Source organism: Chamaea fasciata, unplaced genomic scaffold, assembly GCF_029207755.1.
Source record: "Chamaea fasciata isolate MVZ Bird 193981 ecotype frontalis unplaced genomic scaffold, bChaFas1.0.hap1 SCAF_8, whole genome shotgun sequence".
Taxonomy (NCBI): Eukaryota; Metazoa; Chordata; class Aves; order Passeriformes; family Sylviidae; genus Chamaea; species Chamaea fasciata.
Genome location: NW_027094093.1, coordinates 25,915,831 through 25,940,450, shown reverse-complemented (window position 1 = coordinate 25,940,450; position 24,620 = coordinate 25,915,831). Strand labels below are relative to the sequence as shown.

The following is a 24,620-nucleotide window of genomic DNA, read 5'->3' as shown; positions in this document are numbered from 1 at the left end:
CACTTATTTGGAATCAGTGAATTAAAGCTGTCTGTGAAAAGAAATAGGTGTTTTAATATCCTTTGGAGGGAGTGCAACCCAGGGAGCAGCTGGGTTCACCTGCCACTGCAGCTTAGAGCAGAGCAGTGTTTAAGAAGGAATGTCTTGTCCTTTTTGTGGTGGTTCTTTTAGTTATAGGTATAGCATTCTGGATAAAATTTGGCATTCAGTGTGGAGCACCATGAAGCAAATGCATTGTATGAGCTCTGAGAGTTATTTTTTTCTCTCATGTAGCATTTACCATATGTTTGGCTTGTTGGCAATTTAATCAGTCTGAATAATCTTGTTTTGTGAAAAACCTCCTAAATCACAAAGGAATGATGCAGTTTGTATGGGTGGAATGTGCTCTACAGGGATATTTCAAGTTGAAGAATAAAAATGAGAATTAGACAATACAGAATTCATTGAAAGCCAGTTTTCCAGCTGCTCTAATTTCCCACAATTTAATTTGTGTGCCGTCAAAAGCAACTTGGAGGTTTCCAGCAAGATGATAGAACTATGGGCTAGGCTAAACAGAGAGTCTAAAATGTGCTTAATGCATTGCAGTCCCATGCTGTAAAAGCATCTCCTAGGGCCAAAAGCAGACAGCATAATATCCTAGTGAATTGAACCATTAAATAAAACTGTGAAGTCATAAAGCTGTAGCATTACCCTGAAATTAAAGCATTGTCACCTTTGAATTATGGAAATAATTTAACAAGCATTTAGGAAATCTGCTTTTCAAGGCTGCATTAAACTATTCCACATTATACAATAGAAGATGTGGCTGCAGTCTCCTACTTGGTTTTGAATGACTTCCAGCTTGTGTTTAGTTTGAAATTTTACCAAGCTGAGAAAGTAATAAAAGAGTAGAATGGAGTAATAGAAGACAAAAATAAACAGTAACCTATGCCTAGACAACAGCTTTGTAATTCTCATTGCAGATTCACAAGCGCAAGGAGAGCTCATTAAATGGAGTAAACAGGAAAAAGATGTGTAGTATGGACAGATATAAAAATATAATGATAACTTCATAGTTGAAATACATGAGAAGAGAACTTTATCTATGTAACTTAATGGTTTCCAGGCATGGAAGTGACTAGAAGGACATAGAGGCACTCAGCTCGGTTTGCATCTGTGGTTACAGTGTCATTGTGTAAAAACGTAAACAAAACAGAGCGAAGATTCAATAAAAATCAGAGTGAAGATTAAATAAAAATCCTTGCATTGTGAAACAGGAACAAGTATTTGAAGCCCCATTTTCAAAAGCTGTGAGCATTAGTTGTGTGGAGGTGTGCCTCTAAAGGCAAATGCCAAACACAGATCCAAGGTGCAGACAGCTGCTGTGGTGTTTGCTGGAGGGATCTGTGGGCATGTTCAGAAGGGAGCTATGTGTCTTACACGGGTCCTGAACCTGCCTGAAGTGCCAGATCACAGATCACTGTCAGGAACCTTCAGAGGACCTGTCAGTTGAGTAGAGAGGGTAGAATGCCTTGACCTCATTCTGTGGCAGGCAGTGATATTTTGGAAGCAGCCCCAGCTAAACTTGTGCAAGTGAAGTTGAGAAAACAGAATGATTTTTTCCTAATTGTTGCCAAGTTTGAGATGGAGAAACTGGGGTTTGAACAAACCCCAAAGGCTGATCTGAAAGGTGATGGTCTTCAGAAGAAATGCTGGGATTATTTTTGAGTGCTTTTCTGATCCGTGGAAGCAGATGCAAAGGTCTTACTATTGTCTTGGAGTGGTTCAAGGATTTACTGCCCTCCAGCTCTTAGTAACTTCTCTCTCAACCAGTGGAGATGCAGGAGGGAGCACTGTTGGCTCTTCTACTCTGTCCAAAGTAATTTAAAATTTAAATAATTTTCAGTCTTATCTGCTGCATTTGAACAAAAGGGTGTCCTTTTGAAAGAAGGAACTTGGTTTTTTTGAGGGTTTTTTACTGTGATGTGAATGTAATCCTTTTTTCTTGTAGCAGGTTGTGTTTGGCTTTGTATGCATTCCCTTGCCCCTCCACAACTCACGTGCTGCTTTCTAAAATGGAAGTACTTACTCTTCCCCTGGGAAGTGGGAAAAAGCATGACTGGAATGGTGGAATAAATTTCTCCTCCTTTTCCTCTTCTCACCTTGTTGCCACCAGCTCTTTTGTATCTGTGTTGTGTTGAGCTGCCCTTTTGATCCGAGGTTTGCTTGCTGGTGGCTGTGACTTTCCTGTCACTAGATCAACGAGAAAAACACAGATCTTTTTTGAGAAGCTGGACTGATGGTCACCTTTACTTCAAAGGTGAAGCACAGAGGGAAACTTTGAAGTGCCCACTAAAGCATAGATTTGATCTGTATAAGTATTAAGCCTAACAGAGTAGTCATGTGTAGAGTAGGAAATCTGTGAAATGTAACATCAGAATTCTTCTCTTCTGCTATAACTTTCTTAACTCTGTTCTGATGTACTTTATAAATCGGAATTATTTTGAATACAGTAAGAAACTTGATTTGTTTTTCCTTTCCTTTTGTAAACTAGAGGATGGAAAACAGGTTAACTTATTTCTAAATGATCCTGTGGAGAAAAGCAGGTCTAGAATGTCAGAGTTCAGATCTCAGGAGAGCTGTGTGCAGCCGTAATGATAACAAGACTCCTGGAAATTGATAAACAATGGTAGAGGAAGATAAGAGGAAGACCTGTCATACTGCCTGTCCAATGCTTGTTAATGAGTGCTGGCTGCCTACAGTATGTTTGCTGATACCTTGTCCAACCTCATTTCAAACATGTCAATTAATTATATTTCCAACAGCTTTTTTGGGAGGACATTTTGTGCTATGCTATTTTTAATTAGCTTTTCCTAGTAATCCTTCTTTGCTTCTAAATTGCTAGCTCTTGGTGCTTTTGCGTTTTCAGGTACCCACATGGCACCTTTCTTGATGCACAGCCTGGAAAGTACAGCAGTGTTAACTACTATACAACTAGAGCATTAGGCTGCTCTACTTCCTGAGCAGCACTGTAGCCACTATTGTGAGCATGGATTTTATTGTATTTTCTTAAAATTATGTTCAGAACTCTCAGTAGGGAGGTGCTTTTGGCAGCCCACCTGGAATTTCAGCAACCAGTTTATTCTATCATCTCCTGGTTTTATGTCTCACATTATCAGCAACTTGATGTTGGTCTTTTTAGTAGATATTTCAGTTAAGGTAGAAGTTAAACTTCTGTCAGCTTTTGTGAGAGGAAAGTTAACTCACCCTCAACTGCTTCTGAAAAATCCACTCTGTCCTTGTCAATATTGCCTTGAGAGAGCAAAAGCAAACAGAGGGACTGGCTGATAAGGATTGCTACTTTGAGATGTACAAGATGTCTGTTACGAAGTCATTGAGGTATATTGTGTTGGAAGCAATATAAGTGCAGGACTCTGCAGGGTATTGTGCAACAGTGTTCACTGTGATTACAACCACTGGGACAAGCATTTCAAGCAATAAATTTGTAGTATTTCTTATCATTTTACTCTGTCTTTTGTGTATCACACATTGCAGCAATGTTTCTTTGAGCTCCAACTCCGAGGGTCCACAAGCAGCTCCCTGAAGTCAGTAAGAACCACAGAATTGCAGACCTACGAGCAAACTTTCTGTTTGCCATCACAGAAATGATGAGAGAGTTGTGAGTGAATGTGTGGTTTGCTGTGTGTTAACTGTCCTTACAGTTAATGCAAGTTAATTTCTCTGTGACTAGCAGCCAGGTCTTGGAACAGACCTCTTTAGACAGTCTCCAGATGGTTGTTCTTACTTGCCTTTCATTTGAATGCTTCCATAATGACAATCCATTAAATCATCTAAGTGTCTTTGCACAGATAGTCCATTTAGGATTTTTATACACCTATTAGCATTCTGTTGAAGTAATCTGGGGGATATTTGTAGCTCAGTGAAAAATATTTTGACTGCAATGCGTTGTAGTGTCCACAGAGCTATTGGGCTCATCATGCCAGTGCATTAGGGAGTTACTGGAAAGCTCAGGCTCTGCCTGAGAACTCAGGCCAGGGAATGTGGTAACGCCATCCAAATCTTTAAATGCACAGTTTTTAAGATCAGCTTAGAAAATAAATGAGTCATTGCTATCTAGGGTTTCCCTGATGAAGCATAAATAACAAAATAGAAATCTATTGCCTAGATCTCACTTCTTCCTCTGTAACTGTCTGCGTGTTTCTGCAAGTGAGATCGAAATCTCCTTCTCATCAAATGATTGAAAATTGCTGCCTGAAATTTTTTGCCCTGTCAGTAACTTGTATTCTCCCTAGGCAAGCAGAGTCTTTGATAAAGAGGAAATTTTCTGGATGTGACTTGACACTCTTACTAATAGTGTTGGACATGTGCAGGGCTCAGCCATGTGAATTCTCACTGAAGAGTTTGTCTTTAACTCTGTGTCAGCTCAGCAAATTGGCCATTTAGATTGTCCTTTCTACCTTGCCCATTGCTATACCAGAACCAACTGGGAAAAAGCCTCCCTGGAAGCTAATTGCTCCTAAGTGTGATGTTCTCATTATGCCAACTTCAATGCTGATTGTGAGCTGGGTTGTAGGGTGCAGGTTGTGCTTAAGCCTAGATTCTGCTTTCTGCCACCTACACAATCCCTTGCTCTGCCAGTAAATGCAATGAAGGAAATGAGAATGTGCTCCCCAGCATGGAAAAAGCATCAATATTTAGAGTTAACTACAGATGCCAAGTCATATGGCGTTCTGTACCATCATCCAAGTAGGGCATCACTCAACTTATATGCAGAAAAATCTGAGAACTGAATGATCTGACTTCCAGCTGGGTGGTAAGAACATACTCTCAGTTTAACTTTCTGGCAAGAGATTGTGCTTTCTGCTCATGGTGAGTTTGTGCAAGCTCATCAGCTGCAGTTCTCTGCTTCCCTTTGTTGTTACAACAGCATGGGCTGTGCTCTCAGCCAAAAGGTGAATGTTACCCCCATAAGCCACATTACTCTATGTTTTCTCTCAGGGACAAATCCAGTTGAAAGGTATCTAATTTTATGCAGATACCTGGTAACAGAAAAAGCTGAAGGTTGCCTGTGCTTCCCAGGAAGCTTCTAGTTTCACTCTTGCTCAGCAGGTAGTGTAGTGTCTGCTTGAGCTGGTTCAGGGAGAAACATCTTTGTAGGGCACACTGACCTTTAATGAAGACAGACCAATTGATGTTCATAATGAAGTGCCCACTTTGGAGCCTGGGGTCCTGCTGATTCTCTGTCCACTGCAGTAAAATGTTAGATTTCAGTTGTGTTTTTTGTTCCCTGCTTGTTGGAAATGTTTTGCTGTTAACCTCCCGTTCAATCGTTTTTCGTTTAACAGAAGATAAGATCTGGACTGCAGTGCAGCACAACAGCACAGGACTGACCAGAGTGCAGGGAGCTGGTCCAGAGAAGCCCTACACCATGTCCTTCAACTACAACAGCAGTGCAGAGCAGCTGGAGGCTGTGATAAACAGTGCTGAGTACTGCGAGCAGGAGGCAGCCTACCACTGCAAAAAGTCACGGCTCCTCAACACCCCGAGTAAGTGCCACCCTCCCACATCTTTCCTTCTTAACTACTATTGATTGTACAGCAGGTGCAGGTCACACGGCAGCTGAAGAGAAAAAAAAATACCCAAACCAATAAAAACCCCAAATTAATAGTGGCAACATGGAATAGAGTGAAAAAGCTTTTAAAATTTTGGATTCTACTGTGCAGTGCCTGTTCCCTGGTGCAGGAGGGTCTGAGCTTCACAGGGGAGTTTTCACTCTCTAAGTTCATGCATGCCCAGACTCTGAAAATTTCTGCACTGGAAAGTGCTACCTAGAAACCACAAAAAGTGTATTTAGCTGGTGGCAAATAGATGTGTTTATTCATTTACAGTTTTTGCCTGTATATTAAAGATAAAAAACATCCAGATTTCTCCAGACTCATAATGTTAATGTAGGGGAAGAGTGTAACATCTTCTGAGTCCCACAGCCCTGAATATGATGTTCAAAGTGCTTGGTCGTACAGTTTCTGGGGCAAAACTAACTATCCCCTTGAAATGGAATACATTTTTTCCCGTGGCTCAATGTAACAGAAGAAAAAGCAGAGAGTCTCACCAGTTTGTGTTTCTTTGCAATACCAAATTTCCAGTGGCTACTCAGGATGTCTGGCTTCTAGTCAACTCTGTCTTGATGTCAGGATTGTATGTTTGTTTATGTGGTGAGATGAATGACATTAAGGGCAGACTTCTGAATGTCATCAAAGTCTCCTCTGTTGCTTGTAAGGTCTGTATTGTCCTGGTGATTATTTGATTATTAGCAACTTGTATATTTGTTGGTAGTTTTGAAGACAGACCATGGAAAGCCTTAAGGGGAGCTTGCAGTGGGAGTTCCTATTGTCTTAAAACCACATTGCCTAATGAGATGTGTCAAAACCCTCCTGGTTCCAGAAAAGTTATTATAACACTGAATGTTTATGGATCCAGTATTCAGATGCCTTACAGTCAGTTTATTTTTAAAAGCTGTGAATTATTGTCTTTTGTTGTCATCAGATTTACCAGCCAAGAGTTGCTTGTATTGCTAATTTTTTTTTAAAGAATGAAATGTTAATATCAGCATCCAGGGTAGAGAACAAAGGGAAAACAAAATGTCGGCATAACTGCTCATAATAAAGTGGAATTGATGTCTTACAAGTACTTTCAGTGTTGATGGCTTCTGTATCCTATACCACACTTGATATGGCATAAAGATAAAACCCCACAGAGGCTATTTCCAAAATGTTGTTTTAAGGATGAATGCCGTAATATTAGAGCAGGTCTGAATGTGTTTATTTTTGCACATTTCTGTTAGGCACTTGATCATGTGTTTGCAAGAATGTACACTGTGAATAGGTTTTGAGAAGCCTCTTGTGTATATGGGGCCTTTCTAAAGCTGGGGGCACTTCCTGAGAAACAAAACTTTTGAAGAAAAAAAAGTAAAGGTAATCTTGTATAAATTGACAGTGTGTAAACTGTGCATCTTCAAGGCTAAAGCTGTCAAACAACAGGCAGACTGGCTAAGAAGGCACCTGTCAGGCAGCTCATTTCTCCACTTGTCCAGGGCCAGAGCCATGGCTGATTCCTTAAGGGAAAAGGTGTGAGGATGGTGTCCAGTAGTCTGGCTTGTGCTCTTGAAGCTGCTGCAGTGCCACTGTGGTCCTGACAGCTGACCATGCAAGAATTGCACAACTTTAGTCTATACCGTAGCTCCAGCTGAGAAAAAAAAATATAAAATTGCAATCTAGTGCTGTGCATGTGGTAGACACCATCATTTTTCCCTCTTTTTTTCTTCCTTTTGTTTGCTTTTTAATTACACTTTTGAATTTTCCTTTTTTTTGTTTTTTTTTTTAATCCTGAGCTTTCTCAGTAGTCTACAGCTTTAAATTTGGCAAGATGTGAAACATGCTCAAAAATAGCATTTCATTTCTTGATATGACAAGATAAGGGTAATTTGTTCTTAACTGAATATTAAGTATTTTTGTAGAAAAACATTATTTCCCCCAAGCTCTATTCATTGGTATTTATTTTGTAGTGAAATGCTGTTGTATTACAGAGGAACCTAGGGACCAAGTAGGGCTGAACATTATAGGTGTCTTGAAGTTCCACGATTTAAGGAATTTCCATTCCTAAACTTGAAGATAAGCTACAAGTGTGAGTGACCTTAGGGTATTCTGCTGGGCTTGCTGCAGAGGTTCTCGCCTGTGTTGTTTTTGCCAGATTTGGGGCCAGAGCAACAGAACAAAGATCAAAACTCTTGGGTTTTGTTTCTTCGTTTGACCTAGACTTCTGGATGCCTGAAGCACTGTGTTCCCTCTGTGTGGCCAGGGTACCCTAATGTGTAATTGCTGTTAATGAGCAACACTTCAGATCTGACTGTAGAATTCAATATGCAATGCCCATGTATTAATGACACTACTGTCTCCGTAGGCCAGCAGGAAATGTTACGTGACCTAATCCAGCTTGCTGAATGTCTCCAGTCATTACCAGTGGTGAATGCCTGATGGAAGGGCATCTCCCAGAGGTATATCTAATCTTGGTAAAGTTATAAAAGTTCCTCTTCCTGCAAGAAATGCAATCTATTTCTGAGCTTATGCTCATTCTGGGATCCTTTTTTTTTTTTTTTTTTTTTTTTTTTTTTTTTCTCCCCCAAAAAGAGATGGAACACGTGATTAGGATATTACAGGTGGTAGCACCAATACACCAAATCGTTGTCTTCAGGATCTAAATACCATCATGTTTCACAGAGAAGCAATAAAAACATTTCTTTCATTATACATAATAGTGCAAAGATGTATGCTGTTACATAGCAATTTTGGCTTTTACAGCTTTGACATGGGGCAAATGGGACAAGCAAGGCATTCTGGGCTGCCTCAGAGAGAAGCTCAGGGAGGCTCCTGGCTTGCATAAAATTGTTCCAGTTCATATCAAGGAATTTCTTCTTTTGCTGCTCCCTCCTGCCCTGAAGACACAGGCACATCCTCAGCGGGTGTGACTGAGCGTAGTGTCCCCGTTGAGTTTCTTGGATTTACATCTGCAGTGTGTCAGACGTGCAATCTGGCAGTTGGCAAAGGAGTTTACTCATCTCCACCTCCTGCTGTCTGGAACAGCCTTATTGGCTCTCCCTGTCATACTACAGCTTAGCTGCAAGCGTGTCTGTGAAAGCAAAGATTAAATTGCCCTGAAATGTAGTTTTGTACATCTCTGACATCAGACAGATTTTCAGGAGGTTTGTGAACACCACAATAGATGTCTGCTCATCAAGGCATAGCTGGCTTTCTAAAGAAGGTGGCAAAGGAAACTTGTGTGACCAGAAATCACAAGTCTCCTGTGACTTTCACAGGCCTGTTGGAGAAACACTCACTTAACCAGAGCAAACACAGTTGGCATTAATTAGGAAAGTAATCCACACTCTTAGGAAACCATTGCAGACTTCTCCTTACAAGTAGAGGCCAAGTCAAGCGAGCAGGAAAGGACTGGGGTGGGCCGAGAGGTTGAATTACCTCTAAACGTGCTCTATGTATTCTGAGAATATGAAAAGAAACATAGCCTGCCAGGGCCTTGATTTCCTTAATTCATGGAGCATCTCAGGTAATTCCTAAGGAAAGAGCATGTGTACAAGGATAGGCACATGTGTGTAGATGCATGTTTAATTAAACTGTTAACATACAAGGTGTCTGAAGGTATGAAAACACTAACTGAACAGACCCCCAGCCCTTGACTGAATTTGCTCAGTTTTCTAGAAGCAGTGGGTGGGCTCAAATGCTTGTCACTCGAGAAGCTTCCTCACATCCACCTTATCAAGGACTTAGCGTAGTGACGGCTGTATCAGTGGCAGCATAGCTTGCTTTACAATACTTGCCTGACAGTCTGTCAAGTTCATAGCACATTTGTGTAGGCAGGGACTGATAAAAGATCAGTCCAAGAGCAAAATCAAAGAAATAGGAATGTCTGTAGGTGGTGGGTTTTTCCTGATTTCTTCCTTATTTTTCTTTTTCCAGTCGAATTCCTAGACCATGTCACCTTAAGCTTTGATTTCAAACATTGACCCTAAACTACATCCATCCTAAACTACACACCTCTTCCCTGAAATTATGGTCTGTCAAGTCCCACTATTACATGACATGTGCCCAGGTTTCCGCCTCCTCTCCTCTTTGGCTCCCAACTAGTCCCATATCTCAGTGCCAAGCTGCACCAGGTGCTGTCCCACAGTCTGTGACCCATTATGTCAGGCAGCTGGTTGCCCTCACTGGTGAGCCACTGCATTTGCATTTTGTAACTATTGGAGGGAAAGATGTAGTGCTCCCTCACAGCGGGAACACATTCCTTAGTTTAGACTTAATTCCATTGCTGAGGCAGGTCAACTTTTTTTTTTTTCTTCATCTATGCCCTGTATGTTGCTAGAGCTTTGTCTGTGCAGGCTTCCCCCCTAGCTCCAGATGAGGCCAGTGATGTGAGGGCATAAGGTGCTAAGAGATGCCCTTCAGGGCCCTGGCTTCAGTAGTGGCTTCTGGGGAGATGCAGCTTAATGTGAGTACACAAGTTGATGTCTTTACCATGTCCCTCAATATGTCTCCATCAGCCACAGCTGCTCTAATAAGGGCATTAGCGTTTGTGCTACTGCCAATCCCTTTTAGTATCCACTATGGATCTGTTCTTCATAAACTTGTCTAATCACTTTTTGAACTTTATTAGGCTGCCTGCCCTGCAGCCTCCTAGGAAAGCAAGTTTCAGGAGATTCCCACTTGCTGTTTTACAGAACTGCATTTTTTTAATGTGTTTTTAACTACTGTTTTCTCAGTGCACTGAGTTCTTATATTACAGGATGCAGTGAAACACAGTTTTGTGCTCATCCAGAGATTTTATAGTGCTTTTAGTTGCTCATCTAGGACTTTCACTAACTAGTATTTTTTCACCTGTGCCCAAAGTTTTTTGAGGCACAGTTTGCAGCAAGGTTTCAGCATTTTAGCGTTAACCTTTTTGAAGAAAGGAGTTTGAAGCCTGGGTTCTGATGGAGTATTTTACATAGATGTATCAGGAGGTGATATAAAATGACCCATAACAAGCAATCATTTACCAATAGGGTTTTGTTCACTAGCATTTTATGCCTTATAAATATAATTTCCAGTTTATCATTTCAGTACTTTCAGTTGTTAATGCACTACCAGGGGACTATTTGTTCTTGTACAAAGTAACTTTAAATTGTTATTGCATTACCAGGAGACTGTTTTTCATTGCACAAAATAGCATAGAACAGGGCAGTCTGCCCTCAAAAAGTGGCTTGTGTTGAAGGAGTGGTGGATAGGTGGCAGATGTGGATTGTGTGCTGTGATTATTCTTGGGCAATTAGGATCCCTTTTTTGAGAATGATTGACTTGCTATCTGTGTTTCCATCACCATACCCTGTCTCTCCCCCCAAAGTGGCATTGACAGCTTCTCACAAGCACAACTTCAGACAATTTGTGCTGTATTTGGAGACTTTGGATCAGAGTTCACCACAGTAATGCAATGCACCCCCTTTATTTGTAGGGAGGGATTTGGAGGCCATTTTTAAAGATGCTACGTTGGTTTTTGTGTGCGGCTGTTTAAAATGCAGGGGGTCTAAGCAGAATACAAAACCTGTGGTGTGGTAGAGGTAACTTGGCATGGAGCCTGCACACACCTGTGAGCAGTGGAAATATCACTATCCCAGTTTCTGACCCTTTACTCCCTTTGCCCTATACTATCCTCTGTGGCTGGCAGGGAGGCACAGTGTACTAGAGCTGCCAAGGAATGGCAGATATTTGCTGCCATTACTCTTCATTCAGTTTTGTTGTGTTTTTCTGAGATCAAAATGCAGCCAAGAGGCTAAATAATGGAAAAAACACGGGAATAAATCCTAGCTCAGCCAGACACTGGATGTCTTCTAATGCAGTGAACGGAAAGCATGCTCCTTGAAAACCACTGCAGGAGAGGGCAGGCTTATAATGCTGCGTGACATAATTCTGCAGTGACACCAGCAGAGCAGGAATCTCCTGGGATAGCTCCAGTGAACACTGGAGCACCATTATCTGTGTTTGCTTTAGACACAATGTGTCAGGTGAATTTAAAAAAATAGTTCTCAAAGTGAGGACTGATGGAGTCGTGAGAAGAGCTTCTATGGTTAACTCCTGTTTGCTTCTATCAAGTACATCCTTCATACTTCTGCTGTCACAGGATTTTTCTGTTGCTTTTTTGTTGTGTGTTTCCTTTTCCTTTCCTTCCTTGAATGAATTTGTTTTTGTAAGTCTAAGGAGCAATTTTGCAATTATATTTTTATTTTATTTTATTTTATTTTATCAAATTTCATTTCATTTGAGACCTTTCACAGTTTACATAGAAAACATGTTTGCACTCCAAACTAAAAAGATCTACTGTGTTTTACTGATGAGGAAATTAACTTTTTCAGTATACAGGAAGCTTAACCAGGGGAATTAATACAGGTACATAGGACAGGTAAATCTAGACAACAGATTTTGAGCCTGGAATCTGGAAGTCATTACATGCACTATTATGGAGGTCAGTGCTGTGAACTGATGCTGCAAGATATTTACTTGACCTCTGCAATCTGTTGGTTTGGGACTTTTGATCCCAAAGAACTTCTGGCTTGGAGTAAAGTCAGTGATATCTTTTGTTCAACCTGTGAAACCTGTGGGACTGTGTAAATGCTCATAGCTCAGTAATGCCAAAACGTTGAGTTCAGGGGATTCTGCAGTCCAAATAAGAGTTTGGGAATGGATAGTTTTATGAGGCACACTTGTGTGCCAGAACCAAACACATCTTAATGATACCTCTGTCTTGAGAGACCCAGTAGTACAAACTATTCATACACACAGTTTGAAGAAGGGAAGGACAGAATTCTTTGAAGCTATTCCAGGCAACATTTCCTTAATCATGACCATTAATAGCCTCTTTTTTTTTTTTTAATTTTCAGGATTTAGCATATTGTTAGCAATAAATAAATAATGGTGATAACAAACAAACAGCTAATCCATGGTTTGTTATATTAGTAGGTCATTAACTATGACAGGAACCTGTTCTCCATTCATGGAAGAAAGCAGGACTGCTGCTTGAGCAGAAAAGTGTGTCTTCTCCCTCATTAGGGCCACAGCAGGGAGTGTGTTCTCATCACATTTCCATTTGTCTGCTTCTTTTGGCTGTCCTATTTTAAACATCTTGAGCTCCATTAGACTGAGATTGTCTTACTGACATTAAACTAATTTGTCTGTCAAATTTGGGCCAGTGCAGAGAGTGATGTTTTCTGATTTTGCAGAGCAGAAGATGAAAATCATAGCAGTGGAAGAGTTCTCATCTAACCTCTTCTACTGAGATGCCACATGAGTGGCAATAGTAAATGGCAATAGTAATTTTCATTGATATTTACATTATTTTTGAGGATAAAAAAGCATTTGTGGCTGTAGTCTCGCAGTTTTGTGTGTGTTTTGGGTTCATTTGACTACTGTTTTGGACCTGGGGAAGAAAGTAGGTGCATAGCAAGGCACCGGCTGAAAATAAGATGGGAGGGAACCCCTGTGCTTAGATTTTGTTTGAATTGGTTTGACCAGTGTGGGAAAACAGAGGTGTTAGGAAGCTATACACAAAAACATCAATAGCATAGCTTAATCAGGTAAGTAATTGGGAGAAAAGAAAACGCAACTGTATGGTAAAAAAAGACAGGTTTTTGCTCTGAATAATTAGGTTAGTGCTCAGATTCATTGCTTGTAAATCTGAAGACCAGGAATTTTACCCCCGCTGCAGTTTGAAAGTAGCCTGTGGAAAATTTATTTTTCTGTTTGAAAGTGTGAACGCAGAGACAGGAGAAAAGAATCTATGAGAATCAGCTGAAGGCGGCATTTTGACATTGCTTGGTGTTCAAACAGCAAGGGAACAAAAAATGTTCCCTAAGCAAAACACTGAAGTAAATACTCTTACATGAGCTATCTGGTGCTAAGAGGGGCAGAAAAGTAGCTCTTCTAAGTGTCTCGTACTTCCTTTTGTAAAAAGAACACCCCAAAATGTAGAGGATAAGCAAGCAGACTTTCAGAAAATGTCTCCAGACACTGGGGAAAAAAAGTTGTGTACTTCTTCCACTCACAAGAAGCACCTAAAAGCAATTTAGAATTGTTTACATCCCCCCAACCTGGACTGATCTGGAGAGGAGCAGATCTGACTGAGACTTGACAAGTAGCTAGAAAGATGTGGTGACCTGAAAGAAAATAACCCCTTTAAAACCTTCTTTAGAGAAGCTTTTTTGTTATCTGCTTGGCCCAAAAGATTGAGAACAAAAATGAAAAAGCTTTTGAGCCTGAATCTTTTCCAAGTCCTTTTGACAAGAGAAAGACTCAGACTGGTTTAGCCAAGGCGTGTATTCCCACTTGAGCTGTCCAGGACTCAAAACAACATCAAGAGCCTTCTTCCTTTACTCTCAAGCAGAATTCAGAAGCCCCACAAGAAAAGTTTTTTTTGTTGTTTTCTTTCTTTTTTTTTTTTTTAATTAACATTTAGAAAGGTTAACCAATTAATCTATGCACTTCTCTAAAGGTTGCTTTCTTGTTTAGTAGAGAAGAAAATTGGGGCATCACGCTGCAACTGACACCAATTTTGCTTGAAACTCAAGTGGACCATTAGATTGATTTAAATGCACCCCTCTAAAACCAATGGCCAAGTTCTTGTAGCCATAAAAAAGAGCCATACAAGTGTTTCCTCTCAGCTGAACACCTCTGATGTCTTTCACTCCAAGTGTGAGCTTTCTGTAGGTACCTCTTGTGCCTTGCCCTTGTAGGAACAAAAGCTCAAACCGAACATTCATCCTAAACTCAACTGAACTTCATCACTACCCACTGTTCTTTCATAGATCTTTGGACCTTTGCTATTGTGCTAGATTCAGTCCCTGTCTTCATGTGCTGACTTTTTGTTCATCCAGGATGCTTAGTTCCATGTCCCTCTTTCCTTAAATTTTCCATTTCCCCAAAAAGTTTGAAGTGACATGTCTAATTCATAACATGTAATGATTTCAGTATATTAACATTAATAGCACATGAAAAGTACTCCCAGTAGTTTAGACTGCAACCAGTTTTGTTCAGGCTGTTTCATTCAATGAGATCAAAATGTTCATAGTAACATTTGTTGGTGGGAAGGAAAAGATAACAGTTCCTGGCTGTTCTTTTCCTCAATTCTGTGTTACTGAACCTAGTTCAGGTCTGACAGGTTTGTTTTACTGATGACTTCAAGCCTGTGATGGGCTCAAAAAATGAGCAAAGATCTGAAAAGTGGTTCTGAAAAAAGGGTAGCATCAATTTCATGATATGTTTGTTTTAAATACTAATGTTCCCTTCATCTGATGATTCAAATGATCAGTAGAGTCCATAAAGTTATGTATTCATACAGATAGAGGCCTCTCTTTTTGGGAAAGTATGTGTTTTTATATTTATGTAGGTATATGTAAATCTACTTTCCTTCTTTTAGGAGGAAAAAGTAGAGCGGAATTTGGCTGTAATTCATTTTTGGGCCACAAGGATATTGTCAGGCCTGGTACAAGACAAAGCAGTGCCGGTTACTCTTTCCTCCTTTGAGCTAAAGGCTTTCTGTACATTAGCATTTGTTTGCCTCCCTTTTGTCACCGTGATTTCAAAGTCTCAGATTTTATCCACATGAAACTCCTTTGAGGTGTGGCAGAAGTTTAGGGGCTGTTTTTCAGAGAGAAATCTGCATGACTGAATGCTAAGGGAACAGAGGATGGGATTCTAGGAGAAGCTGTCTTTTAAAGTGGGCTCTGTTTCAGCTCCTTTGACTTTTTCTCTGGACATGCAAAGTGAGTTTGATTCATTTGTTTTGCCACTCTAATATCTGCCATCGAACTGGGAAAAATTCTCCTATAATGAGCATTTTTTAAGTCCTGATTTGGGGTCCTGTTTCCTAGAGCCTCCCTGTCCAAAGCAGAGGCAGCTTTCTGGGTCACTTCCTTCCCAGTGCACACTATGTTCTGGATTCAGACAAAGAGATTGTGTTGCATTTTGTTTACTATCTCTGTGAGACATTCTAGGGCCACTAGTCAGTCTGCAAAACATTAGAAGTACCTACTTAATAGAGGCAGAGTTTTACTGAGTGAATAATTATATCCTGTTAGTGCTGAAGTAATCACCTTTGATACACATGATGCCTCCAGAGGGAGGTATGTTCTTTCCAAAACGCCACCCTGGATAGTTCATTTTACTTCCATACAAAGCTCCAGAATCTGTCTGACCATATTGTACTACAGGTTGTCGTGTTTTCAGAGGATGAAATTTATGTTCCGTGAAATATGCCATTGGCAAAATTAATAGGTAAATGAACAAAGTGAAACAGACCATTAGAACAATTGTAGTGTCACAGTTGCTGGGTTGTGGCACAAAAGCAGAAACTAATGGGTAAACATAACCATATTATAGCGACAGGACCCATCAATGTGCAGTACACAACTGTGGTTACACAATGGAAGGCACTCGACCGATGTGAAATATGATCTAGCAGCCAGGCCAGTTGCAGGTAATCTTGCTTGGAGCAACACTTCCCTTGGCTGTTTTTATTTTTTTTTCTGGCCGATGGAAAATTATAAATATCAGATATTTCACTCCTGTTCTACTGGAATTTCAGCTTCACTTTGATGATTTTCATTATTCTTTCTTTTTATATCAATATGGAGAGTGATACTGAGATTTTTGTCTTTGCAGAAATTTTCCAAGGCATGAACAGATTGTTCTTGAATATTCATGCAAATAGGAATTCAGCCAATGACCTTCAGAGTAAATATTCACTCTAACACCTTGAAATGTTTGATGGCCTTGCCTTTATTTCTGATCTAAAGCAGTGCTTCGTATTTTAAGTGAGCACTCAAACAATATCTAATCAGTATAAACAATTCATAGACTGAGCTGTGTTTATATAACATGGTTTAAAAACTCTGAATAGCTAACATAATCATAACATTCTATTAATGGACAGCTTGAGAAAAGCTACAGTAACGAATGATTCAACTAAAAATATTACAAAGCTCAAAGATATGCAGGATCAGATCCATTGGATTCAGTATATTTATACTGATTTAGGCAAGTAAGATGGTGGATTAACTCCTAGTTTTTACATCTTTAATTAAATTCCACTTTAGTAGAAAACAAACTAAAAAACACAGAAACGTTTTAATAATTCAGATATTTAGAGGAGCTAACAAGTTCCTCCAGAGCTTGTTAATGCTGTATTTACAGTCAGCATCTAAACACTTCAGCACTGATAGATTGAAAAAGCCAGCACTCTGTTGTTAAAGAAATGTACCCTGCAATACTGAAATAGAGAGGGGTGGAGAGGCATCTTTAAGCCTGGTTACTGGAGTGGTGCAATGTAAATTAGAATACCATCTCTGGCCATTTGCTGGCGCCAGGAGTGGGATTGATGCAGGAGCTCCTCCAGATCGCTGTGCCACTCAAGAGTTTACTCATGCAGGAGGACTTTGTCAGTGACTGACTAAAATAGATTCAGGGCTGCTTTATTCTGCTAAAGTGGTGCAAAGTAGCTAGAGCACAAGAGAGACTTGGGTGCTCAACTGTTTAGCTCTCTCTCTCAGAGATTTCACTCCATGCATATGCAAAAAAAAAGTCAGTTGCTTTGGTCTTCACTGAGCAAGGTCTTGCTAGGGAATATGTAGCAGCAAATTGGGTCCTAATAATGGTCTGTTACAGAGAAGGCTGCAATAGTACAGAGGCAGCCTGAGCTGCAGCCAGTATTGCTAATTACTTCCTTGCATGGCAGACCAACTAGGGGTTTCTCTACACAGCAAAATAAAATTGTGGAAATGTTATATATGCGTCATACATGTAATTTAGCATATGTTTCATCAGCACGCAAGTGTTTCCACCGAACAGTATGTCAATTTATGTAACTTCAGCCACCCAATGCATTAGTTGTACTTGTGCTTTGACCTTACACTAGTTCTTACTGAACAGATACCCTTTACTGCTTTCACCCATGGAAAACACAAAGCCAACTGAGGTTTAAAATGCACAAGTAAATCTTGAAATTAGAGTCCTCAAAGTCCCGCTTCCATTTATCAAGAGAATTCTGTCTTACTGTTACACCATGCTACTTAAATGTGAGATATTGCTATGATGAGTGTAACCTATGACAAAAAAAGTGAAAACTTGAATACGTTAAATGCAGAATTAGGTGACTAGTTGAGTGATAATATATTGCCTAACCTAATGAAAAGACATTACCTTTGAATAATGGACCACATCATAGATTAAATTATCCCAAGGCAAGGTAGTAGGTGCTTCATGCAGACAAGGTCAATTACCTTATCCGGAAGAGCCTGTTTGAAGTGTATTATGAATAATTCACAGACATAGAAATTAGCTTTGAAAAAGTGTCCCAGCTATAATGTGGTGAAAGCATTCAATTTCTTTTTTAATGTATTTAAGATAACACCCAAAGGACAATTATGGCTGCTTAACTGTAAGACTACTTAAATGACGAGGAATGACAATTGTGTGGTCAAATTCACATTAATGCATTATGCAAAGCAAAGCATCTCCACGATGGTGAGATGCTGTCAGGACACAGGTAACAGATTTCAAACCTCATATTGTATTTTTAAATGCTGAATGAAATTTGATCACAGACTGATGAATTTATTAGCTTTTCTCAATGGAGAAGACACAGTTTTTGCTGTACTAGTTTTGTTTGCTCTTGTGGTTCAGGCCTTTTAGCTCTTTGACTTTCTGATATGGAAACGAAGTTTCAGAGTGATTAAATCACTTGTGCGATTTTGGAGAGTCTGACAAGTGCAAGGGTAGAACCAGAATATTTAATTTTCCATCATTACTCAGAAGACCAGTCTTCTGCTATAAGCACTAAATGACACTATTTCCAAGTTGGTATTGTTGCAATCTACAACTATTTAGCATTAGAATTAAAATGATGGCAGTAGCCATGGTAGCAGAATACATACTCACTTGACATATGGTGACCTTAGGTGTGAATTAGAAATGCAATAAACCTCTAAGTCTGGGGAATAACATGCCCTCTCAGCATATTTTGATTCCACAGGCAAAACAATAACCTTAGCTTTCTCTCTTTGACTTTGCAATAAGTGGTAATGGCCAGGGGAAATCCCTCAGGGGCTGCAGTTTTCTAAGATGCCTGGGAAGAAGATGGCTAATTCATCAGGTACCTCGGTTTAAGTGTTGAAATGTAATAGTGACATTTCATGGCCTCTGAGTTTACCAGCTTTATTTGCTTGAAAGGGAGAGTTCAGCAGAATTTTAGAGGGTGCTGTGGAATCATGTATCTAATGAGGCGTACAGCCTTCCCAGTCCTGCTTCCATTCACCTCAATGTCAAGAATCCCATTTATCTCAGCAGGAACAGGTCTGGGACCCTGGAACTTTCAAAGGATGGTTTGAATAAAGGGGGATAAAAATTTGGCACAGAGTCCAATTATAAAACAAGCTGTTGAAAATTTGATGCAGTTAAAATATGTGATGAAGTAGGAATCCACCACAAACAGATAGGAATGGAAACTTCCATTAAAGCAAACACACTGAAAAATGTTGGCTTTTTGCATGTAGTTAGGTTTTTGGTAGTCTCCATCATCCATCTTTTCTCCAAGGATCAATTCTCAAAAAAAAAGCTCAAGAATTTCCTTTCCTCCCATTTCACACAGTTGTTGGCCTCCACCCCCATGTTTTTCTGTGAGGACTTGATAAAGACTAATCTGAGTCTAAGAGACTTGCAAGCTGATGTTCTCATTTGCATGCAGGAATGTGAACAGATGTTTACATAGTAGTGTTTTAAGTAGGACAGCTGTTTGGGAGTCATTTATGTTTTCCATTAAAAAGCAAAGCTTTATGGTTAAAATTTTTACTCACAAAGTGGAAGAGAAAAGAAACCTAAATTCAGACAAATGCATTTCTTCCTGTGCTAGGGATAGCTTCCTTTATACTCATCAGTGTCCTGTATCTCTAAATTCACAGCATCATACAGATACCTCTTACCTAAACCTCTGGGCAAATGCACCTTACCTTGGCCAGTTGCCTGTGGGTGGAAGAAAATATAGGGCCCAACATCAACATTGCTAAATGCTGTTTGACTGAGGGAAGAAAAATAGCCCTGAGATTAAGGGAGGGAAGTAGTCCCTTTTCTTTGCAGGAGATGGCTTATTGCTGATTGTTTCTGCAGTCTGTTTGTAATGAAGCGTGCATCAGGGTAATATTTGCCTTTGCATTTGTTCTGCTCTTCAGATGGGAGAAAATCCTTGAAGTGTGTTACAGCCATAAATGTGTAACTTGTATTTATTAATTTCCTAACATAAATATGCATAGAAAAACTTCCATTATGGAGGTGTACATATGCATGAAGCGTATCTGTGGAGAGAAGAGGTTGGAGAAAGGGGCTCTCATATATATTTTAAAAGAAGTTTGCCCCTCAGACATTTTTATTTTAAATATGAGGCTTGGGTCTGATCTTGTTCATAACTCCATTTCCCCTGATTCCTGTCCCCCTATGGCTCCATATTTGAAAAGAGAGCAGGAAAATGATGCAGACAATTAAGTGGAAGCTATTGATCTCTGTTACTTCTTGCACCGTGTTTGGAGAACTCTAATGTATTAATGTATACCTGGTTAATATCCTACACCAGTCTGAGAGAAAAACTTATCTGCCTCAGTTGTCTTGTTTCTACCCAAACCTGATAGACATGCCTGCATCTCTTCAAGCAAGTCAACAGGCTTGAAGTTGACAGGATTTGAAGTAAGTTATACTTGGCTAGAGGAAAGTACACTCAATTAAGGAACCTTAAGGAAGATGGTGATGGATGTGATGATCTCATGGACTTTTGATTCACGGCATTGATGCAGCCCACAGAAGGGGTTTGTTTTTTTTTTTTTTCATCAACTATGATGAAAGGCCTACATACATTTTGTAAATGAAGTTCTTGATTTTCACTTTATGACACTTGTAGATAGACAGAATGGCTCCAATGCTCGTTCTTTCTCTGACCATTCAATGCAGAAGACACATAGGCCTGTTCAGCTTTGGGAAAGAGAGGAAGGGCTAGGGTTCTCAAAGTTGCAGGGTTGTCATTCTTCTGCAGCTTCTGCCCTTTCCAGTGTTCACTGCAGTGCTAAAGTACAGCTCAGTTCTTCCTTAAGCTCTAGGAGCAGAAAACTGTCTTCAGCTGCATAATAATCTCTGTTAGTGACAGCAGAGCTACAGAGCAGAGCTGAACAGTTCATATTCTGTCCACTACAGTCTGTGCAGGAATGTAAATACACACCCATGTTTGTTATAGCTGTATAGAGAGATACACAGGAACCTGAGACCAATTAAGTAACAAAACATAGAAGATCTATTTGAAAAATGTAAACCTGTTGCTAACAGGGTGAAGAAAAAAGAGCTGCAAATTGATTAAGCAATCCCACAGAGAAGACAGATTGTTGTCATCCTGACCTTTAAGGCTGGTCAGGATATATCAATAGAAGCATCTTCTGAGTACAGTGTTTTATGGTTTTTTTTTTTCATTTACACTCTCTTGTTTTACTCTTTACGTGCTGGCTTGAAGCCAGTTCATTTCATGGTCTTGCCTATACATATGTTCTGCTACAGCTGCATTTTTCCAAAGTGCCCAATTTCACAGCACTCCAGCCTTCCTTAGGATGACAAATGGTGCCCCTGCTGCTCTGACCAACAGAACTGTAATTGCAGCCTGAGACAGGGACAGCTGAGCTAACGCCATGCTGCAGTTTGGGTATATCCTTAAGTTGAAATCTGACTGCATGTGCTTATCGTAGCTGAGTTTCCGATTCCACCACTTAAGGCATTAACTGCTGACATTAATTGTAACATTGAGGAAAGCAGAATTGCTCTGCAGTTGAAAGCAGTGTCAAATCAGCAGTTATTTATTTACCATTGCTCTGTAATGTGTTGTAACACATCAGACTATAAAAAAGTTTAATGAGTTGCAGTAATGCCTCTCAGAGATACTGGAATGCAGTTTGACAAGTTATTGGGAGGTTTTTTGTTCACTTTTTTGGTTGGTTGGTTTTTCGTTGGTGTTTTTTTTAATAAAGCTTAAACCCAGACTTTCTGCACTGCTGTGCTGGACTTTTTGATCATAGGAAGTACAACTCAGAGTTGTCTTTCGCCGACTAAAACACTTTGAGAAATAAGCAATCCAGTTCAACTGGCCCTGTGAGATTTCAATTCAGTAGGGATGTGACAAAAGGGTAGGAGGAAAGGCTCAGAGTGTGGTTTATACACTGTCCAAGCTGCCTTGCTGGCTCATAATTGGCGTAAGGCTCAGAAATGTGCTTATATTATTCTCTAAGCTCCTCTCTGGGTGTTGATGTCATTTTGTAATTGTTTACAGTGCCTGTCTTGTGGAAGACAATGGATATATTGCATGCTCTTCCCAGGAATTTACAGCTTTTTTTTTGCCATTAAAAAACCAACCAACCAACCAAAACCAAATAAAAAAAACAAACAAACAAAAATCCAAAACCAAAGCAAAAGAAACAAAACCCCGAAACTTAGGGCTTTTTATCTACAAATTCATGGGGAGAGACACTGGACTTCCCTCTTACCCAAGATTCTCATTTATGCAGGTAATATTACAGAAAACTTGACATGGGGAACTTGATATATGATCTCATTTTCCAAAGGTGTCTTTTCAAAACAGAAACACCGTCCTAATAATATCTGAGAGTGTTACTATCTGTTTTAAGAAAATTCTCTATTTAATTAAGGATTGCAGCTTTAAAGTGATTAGCAATATGTTATTATCTCTTCTAATTTATGTTCTATTAAGACTGTTTTTCTATTTTTACTCCAGTCCAGATATTCACTAAATTTACTGATGATATTTTCTGATTTCTTTAAGATCAATCTGAGCCACGAAATTCAGTAGTTATAATCAGCCACTTGCAGGAGCCAGCCAGTGGTTGCACTCCAAAAAGGCATACTGTGGAAATGACATTGTCCTAATGACTTTCTGGTTGGATTCACCCCATGTAAATAGATGTTATTCTCTAACTGTCAGCTGTGCTGTATTAACCTGGGAGCTGAAGGACAAGGTGTGTTCTCGTTGCTTCATGAATCAATAGTGCTAATAAAGATTCTCAATACCTGAATCTAGATTTTATTATTCCTAGAAGCTGCCATTGCAAGTGCAATGGGAACAAAATTAATCTGTCTTTTGTGGAGAGTTGTCAAATCTGAAGGCAGTCCATTTGAGCCACTGGTGACTGTATTGGCGCAGTGTGAGCAGGGGTAAAAAAAGTAATAATAAGGATCCTTTTCTCATTATTAATGCTGGTAGTTAAAACTGCATATACAGGAAACAGTTCTGTTGAGTAAGGTAATTCCATTTTTACTCAGACACTTTTCAAAATAAAGGAGTGGGGAAGAGCTGTTATTAGTGTATGTAGTTTCTCCCAAAGGACCAAGCAAAGATTGCTTTCCACAGCATGTTTTTCTGTAACTCATCAAGTCTCCTATTAAATGTCCCAAATGTCCCCATTTTATCTTTTTTCTTTTTCTGGTTTATCCAGTTGCATCTCACTGTGGGCGTAATCCAGCCAACTGTCCATGATCTCTAGCAAGAATTGTATTAATCTTTGATTAATTCAACTCAATTTTACTCCAGCTGTCTGTCTTCATAATTGACTAGCCTGGTATGAGTTATACCCTGACTTTCAGACCACTCCTAGGCCAGGATGTAGTCCTGGAGTTTTTTGGGCTTTCTTGGTGAAAGGCTCAGGCTGGTAGGCAGGTGGGAGTTGTGCAGAGCCGGAGACTCCATTGCTGCACTACCTGGAGTGCAGGAGGTGCAAAGTGCTACAGTTAAGGTCCTTACTCTTCATCCATGCCTAGTCCCAAGGGTTTGAGCTGCCACAATGGATAATTCGAGTAAATGGATCAAATATGTAACTATTTTTTTTACCCCCTTTAAAAATAGGTCCTGCAGGCCTGGATATCATTTGCTGCATACCTGCAGATAGTGTTTGCCTGACTCAGTAACAGCCACAGAGTTTTTCTGAGAAATTCTTACATCCTGAGTCTGTTTCAGAACAGTTAGAAACAGGAGGCTGGACTAAACTGTCTCCAGAGGTTATCTCCAGCCTCAGTTGTTCTGTCTTTCTATGAGCAGCCTGATGCTCAGTGAGTGCAAATCAGCATGGCTACCCTGATTTCACTGGAGATGGAGGCTTCTATACTGGTTGCAGGATCTGTCCATTATTATTCCTGGAAAGTAATAGTAAATGAATGAGCTACAAAGAGTTTCTTCCTGTAAGTCTTTCCTGGGACAGTTGCTTATAATGTAGTTTTACTGTTCTGTGAAAATTTTCTCACTTCAGCCTTTCCATGAACATTAGCTGATATTCTGTAGTTGATATTCTGTTCTCTTCTTGATATTCTCTTGAATACCAAGTTTTCTTGTGGTAAAATGATTGGTTTATGGTTTGATGCACCATTCATCGTCATTGATGCTTCAAATATTCCCCTTTGTCCTCTGCAATCTTATTTCTAGCCTCCGAAAGTGCTTTCATCTGTGAAAACTTAAATAGCATTTAAGAACAAAAACTGCTGTGATAAACTACTACTCTCACCTTGCAGTATTTTATAAGGTGCATTAGTTCAGTGCTCTCTCCTTTCCCTGTGGCCCTTTCACATCCATTATAAAAACCTTTAAAAAGTAAGCTCTGAAGAGCATATGATGTGTCTAAACTTATAAACTTACTCATCTCTTCCATACTTTCCTCCATTCCATGTGGGCACCTCAACCAGTTAGCTCATAAGATAATGTGGGTAAGACTTCAGTAGGACATGGAGAGAGTGGGTTGTGTTACTGTCTGACTACAGTGGCTGCAAATGTCACTCCTGTTATCTTCCTCAGGCCCTGGAGAACCACTGAGTAGTGTTGGTCTGCTGCAGGTGCAGAGAACCTCAAAGTCACACATGATCATTCAGTGTCCCATAGCAAGAACTGGAATTACATAGTCTGGTTTGTTTTCTCTTTCTTATTCTGCTAATTCAGTACTCGCTACTATT

At 39.8% G+C, this 24,620-nt stretch overlaps 1 protein-coding gene across 1 annotated transcript in view; it reads left to right on the top strand.

Annotated features, from left to right (window-relative positions):
• CNTNAP5 (contactin associated protein family member 5) overlaps window positions 1-24,620 on the top strand; it is a 268,431-nt gene that overhangs the window by 183,009 nt on the left and 60,802 nt on the right. Inside the window, exon 13 of the mRNA XM_066190217.1 lies at window positions 5,346-5,546. Coding sequence (XP_066046314.1) covers window positions 5,346-5,546 — 201 coding nt within the window. The remainder of the gene's footprint in view (window positions 1-5,345; window positions 5,547-24,620) is intronic.